General features: G+C 33.7%; 1 protein-coding gene across 1 annotated transcript; it reads right to left on the reverse strand.

Moving 5' to 3' along the window:
- On the reverse strand, positions 1-3,344 carry CBG13710 (the record flags this gene model as incomplete). The annotated part of the gene is made up of 6 exons (XM_045244795.1): positions 1-43; positions 707-918; positions 1,661-1,793; positions 1,865-1,965; positions 2,329-2,406; positions 3,342-3,344. 6 exons carry the CDS (start codon positions 3,342-3,344, stop codon positions 1-3), a joined length of 570 nt encoding a protein of 189 aa, XP_045095235.1.
- Positions 3,345-4,506: the final 1,162 nt, after the last annotated feature.

Here is a 4,506-nt window from a genome sequence, read left to right on the forward strand (position 1 = left end):
TTATCCAATAATGTTGAGCATTCCACAGTAGCTGGAGAGACCACTGAAAAAATAAAAAATTGAAAGCGTGTAGCTGAATTATCTCAGTTTCTAAAAGAAATATCAAAAATTTGTCCACTGATAAACTTTTACTGATATTATGATGAAAATTATGTTAGTGGACCACTTTTTGATATCTCCTCTAGAAATTGAGATAAATTGGCTTAAAGTTAGTAGCGCCAACTCGGTCGGCGCCTGTGCAGATCAGCTGATAGACCACGTTAAGCTCAATTATCTCAGTTTCCATAAGAGATATCAAAATTTCGTTAACTTATAAAATATTACTAATATTATGATAAACATTTTATTAGTTGACCACTTGTTAATATCTCTTTTAGAAATTGAGATAATTGAACTCAAAGTAAGGGAGCACATGTTCAGACCTCAATTCTCAAAGTTTTATTTTCCTACACCTCACGTGTGTCTAGAACTATTATTTTTGAGGTCTAAACAATGATAAAAAATGTTGAATCCCGGGAGGAATCGAACTTTGGTCTCGTGGACCGTAAATTTTGCTGTCAAATCCCACTGAGCCATCTGGTACACTTTGTCATTTTTGGCTCTTTTTTTCATAAAAAAAACTAGATGAAATAGCACAAAATTTTGTTGGAGAGTTCTATTAGAGTGTTTAAGGTATTTTTGCTTTAAAAGCTACAGTAAGACTCACTTAATGCCAGCAGCACTTGAGCAATGACAGAACGTCTCCATTTCCTTTTTCCACGCCACTGATCTCGAACACTGACGAATTGCTATCCGTGCGTTGCGATCCTCAATCTGAGGTTCACATCCGATTCGATTGAAACAGAATCCATCTTTGTTCTTCTCCAGGAAACACGTCTTCACGCATTGAGCTATCGCTGTGCCAGCTGTTACTACTGCCTGAAATATTTTTGTGATTTTGGAAGTTTTCAATGGAGCGTGTCTTTTTTAAAGTTTATCATTTTTTTTACTGGAAACTAGATTTTCAAAATTTTCCAAAAAGACAGTTTTTGACATCGTGCAACCGCGCTCCGCTGAACAAAATGCTTGCAGTTCGAATTTTTGGGTCCTTCAAAAAATTTGAAGATAACCAATCGAGAAAACCGTTGCATCAAGTAGAAGAAAAACCTCTAAAACATTTCTGTTGCACTTGAAACAGAAAACTTTAAACTTTAATCTATTTTTGGTTGGAATGATTTCGCAATGGACCCTGCCAGTTTCAATATTTTCTGATACATTTATTTTGATATAACTTTTAAAGCACTATTCAATTCCACCATCAAAAAACTTGTCAAGTTACGGGTCAGCTCTAAAATCTATTTGTCCTGTAACTTTTTTTTTCATAAGTCAGGTACAGTTTAGAAGTTAATTATTATTTTGTAGCTCTTGAATTGTCCTACAGTATTCATTTTATTTGGTCAAAAAATATTAATTTTGAAGGAAGTTAGAGGATATCCCATTTTCGGTCCGTTCTTTGTCTGTTTTGGGCCCACCCATTTTCGACCCATTTGTCGCCTGTTTTTGGTCTTTTCTGACGGGTTCCTGAAGCCTATTTTTGATCCGGTTTTCGGTCCATTTTTGGCTTGTTTTTGGTTCTTTTTTGGCCCAGTTTTGACCCATTTTTTCCCCTACTTCCACCAACCTTAACATTATCATTTCCAATAGACCTCAAAAACGCATTAATCTGCGAATTAACGGCATCCTCCACTCTCTTGATCATATCCTTATAGTCATATTCTTTAACACGAACGCCTGGTTCCCCGTTCTCGGTGCATCTGAAAACATATTTATCTGAAAATTTTATTCCGAAAAAATATAAATTTTATTCCGAAAAAATATGACTCACGCTTTGACTTTCGTTTGGAAACAATTGATAACCTGGTCCACGAATGGTTTTTTGGCGTCAAAACAGGCTTTCAGGTCGTCCGGATTGTCGGTTAGTTTGAACTGAAAAAAGTTGTTCAAAGTGCGCTCTATTGATAGGCTCAATTATAACGGTTACTGTAAGATATATGAAAAAATGCAAACTACAAAAGTATTTTTGATAATAAGAAAAAAATTTTATCAGTTGACAGATTTTTGATATCTCTTATCGGAACTGAGTTAATTGAGCTCCAAAACTTCTTACTTCTCAGGAGCTAGTGCCCCAAACCGTTAACGTTAAGCCCAAATATCTCATTTTTTGTGAGAGATGTCAAAAAGTGATTAACTGATGAAATGCTTATCACATTATCAGTAAGCTTTTTGTTAGTTAACCATTTTTTATGTCTCTCATAGAAAAGCAGCAATTTCGCCCTAATGAGAACTCACTCTCTTAATTTCAGACTTCCAGCACGTCTCGAAACAATCCAATGCTTGCAGTTTCGATTGATGATAACAGTCTTTCATCTCTTCACAAGTACACTGTCTGACCTCGCCACTTCGTTGGGAACCATGAAGAACTGATATCGCTTGTTTTGAGACCGGAAAAAAACGACACTATTGAAAATTGTGATATTTGTGACTTTTGTGAAACTGTAATTTTAGAATTTCAATTTGTACTGTGTTCGGCGAACTTTTACAGTTTCAAAACTTTCATGAAATTTTAACAAAACAATATTTATCACTCATTCGAATCAAAAGATAGTTTCTGGGCCGCCGAACCTTATCTATCATAGAAGTACTCTAACCAAGAAGCCACTGGTCCTGTTTTCTTAGGAAATTGTGACATTTGAAAATTTTTTCGACCAGTTTTCGAATTTCGTGTGTTCGGCGAACTAAACAAAAATATATCATTTCATAATCTTTTTTTAATGTTGGAAAATAAAGTTTTCACTCGCTTGAATTTGGACGAGGAACAGTGTCTACAAATTCGAAAAGTGTTTGCACCCTTTTGTGGATACCGTAACCTTCAGGCTGCTGCGCGCTCGTCACTTCCAATATTTAACCCACAAGTTCAATGCCTCGAATGAATTTTGATAACAGAAAATTTTTTAATGCAAAATGCAAACGAACCTGAACGGCGTATGCAATAATTTCTTCAAAAAGGTAGACGTACCGTAAAACCTCTAATAGAACGACACCCGGATCGTCCACTTTGAGCCTATATATCTCACTTCTTTTGGAAGATATCAAAAAGTGGTTAACTAGTAAAATGTTTATCAGGATATCAGCAACATTTTACTAGTCAGCCACATTTTGATATCTTTCACAGAAAATGAGATATATAGGCTCAAAGTGGACGATCCGGGTGTCGTTCTATTAGAGGTTTTACGGTAAAACAGAAAATTGAAACTGCAAATTCCGGTTTTCCGAATTTTCAATTTCCTGCTAATTTTTTTTACCATTTCACCTAGTTTTCATTCGATTCATATATTTTTTGAATATTATTATACACTTGAAATATTTATAATTGTATATTTTTCTTCAAAATTAATATAATTTTCCCCGAAATCTCATCTGATCCAAAGGTTTTGAAATTTTCTAAAAGCACTGCAAAATCGAAACTGCAAAGTCTTTATTTTTTCAAGCACCAGCCAATTTTTAAAATTTTTGCCAACTTCATGTCAAGAAGTTTTCCGGTTTCACTCAGATTTCATTTGATTTGTTTTATTTTTTGATATTATTAGGCTGATAGAATGTCCCTCTCAACCTTCAACTTTAAACTCATATACCTCATTTAATGTAAAAGATATCAAAAGGTTGTAAACTGATAAAATATTTATCATTGTATGATAATTTTATTAGTTGGGAAAGATTTTGAAATTTTCCATGGGAGCCGAGATAAATTAATGCATTATTAGAAACTAGGAAGGTTTTTATGTTACTGTTTACGGTATTAAATTTTCCGTAACTTTTACAGTTTTTTTGGAAGTTTAATGTGTTCTCCAAACTATATAATTCACAGTTTCAAAACTTCCATAAAACTTCGAAAGTAAAAAAATGATTGCTTCGGTATAGATACGATCTGGCGATTTCCAGAGAAAATTTTAAGGTAACGGTATTTGCACCTTTTTTGGCTACCATTAGCTTCCCCCGCGTACCTCAACCAAAGGTTCAAATCGTCAGAGGTCTTTTAATAACAGGAACTTTTTTTTTCTACTCTACATCTGATTACAATCAAACAGCAATTTCTAAAATCCCTAAAATCACAATATTGAAATAGTAAATTTTTTTCATCTGTTGTTTACAGTTTTTTGGATATTATCAGAAAATTCAACAGTTTATTTTTTATATTCTCTCGAAAATTGTTCAAATTATCCCCAAAAAACTTTCCTGGTCCAAACATTTTTAAAATTTCAAAATCCCTATTTTTAAAAATTTTGTCGACTTTATGTGAAGAAATTTTTCATCTGTTTCATAGAGTTTTCATGGGTTTTTTATAATTTTGAATACCGTAAAACCTCTAATAGAACGACACCCGGATCGTCCACTTTGAACCTATATATCTCATTTTCTGTGAAAGATATCAAAATGTGGCTGACTAGTAAAATGTTGCTGATATCCTGA

The sequence above is a fragment of the Caenorhabditis briggsae genome (genome assembly GCF_000004555.2).
Source record: "Caenorhabditis briggsae complete genome, chrIV, whole genome shotgun sequence".
In the NCBI taxonomy this organism is placed as follows: Eukaryota; Metazoa; Nematoda; class Chromadorea; order Rhabditida; family Rhabditidae; genus Caenorhabditis; species Caenorhabditis briggsae.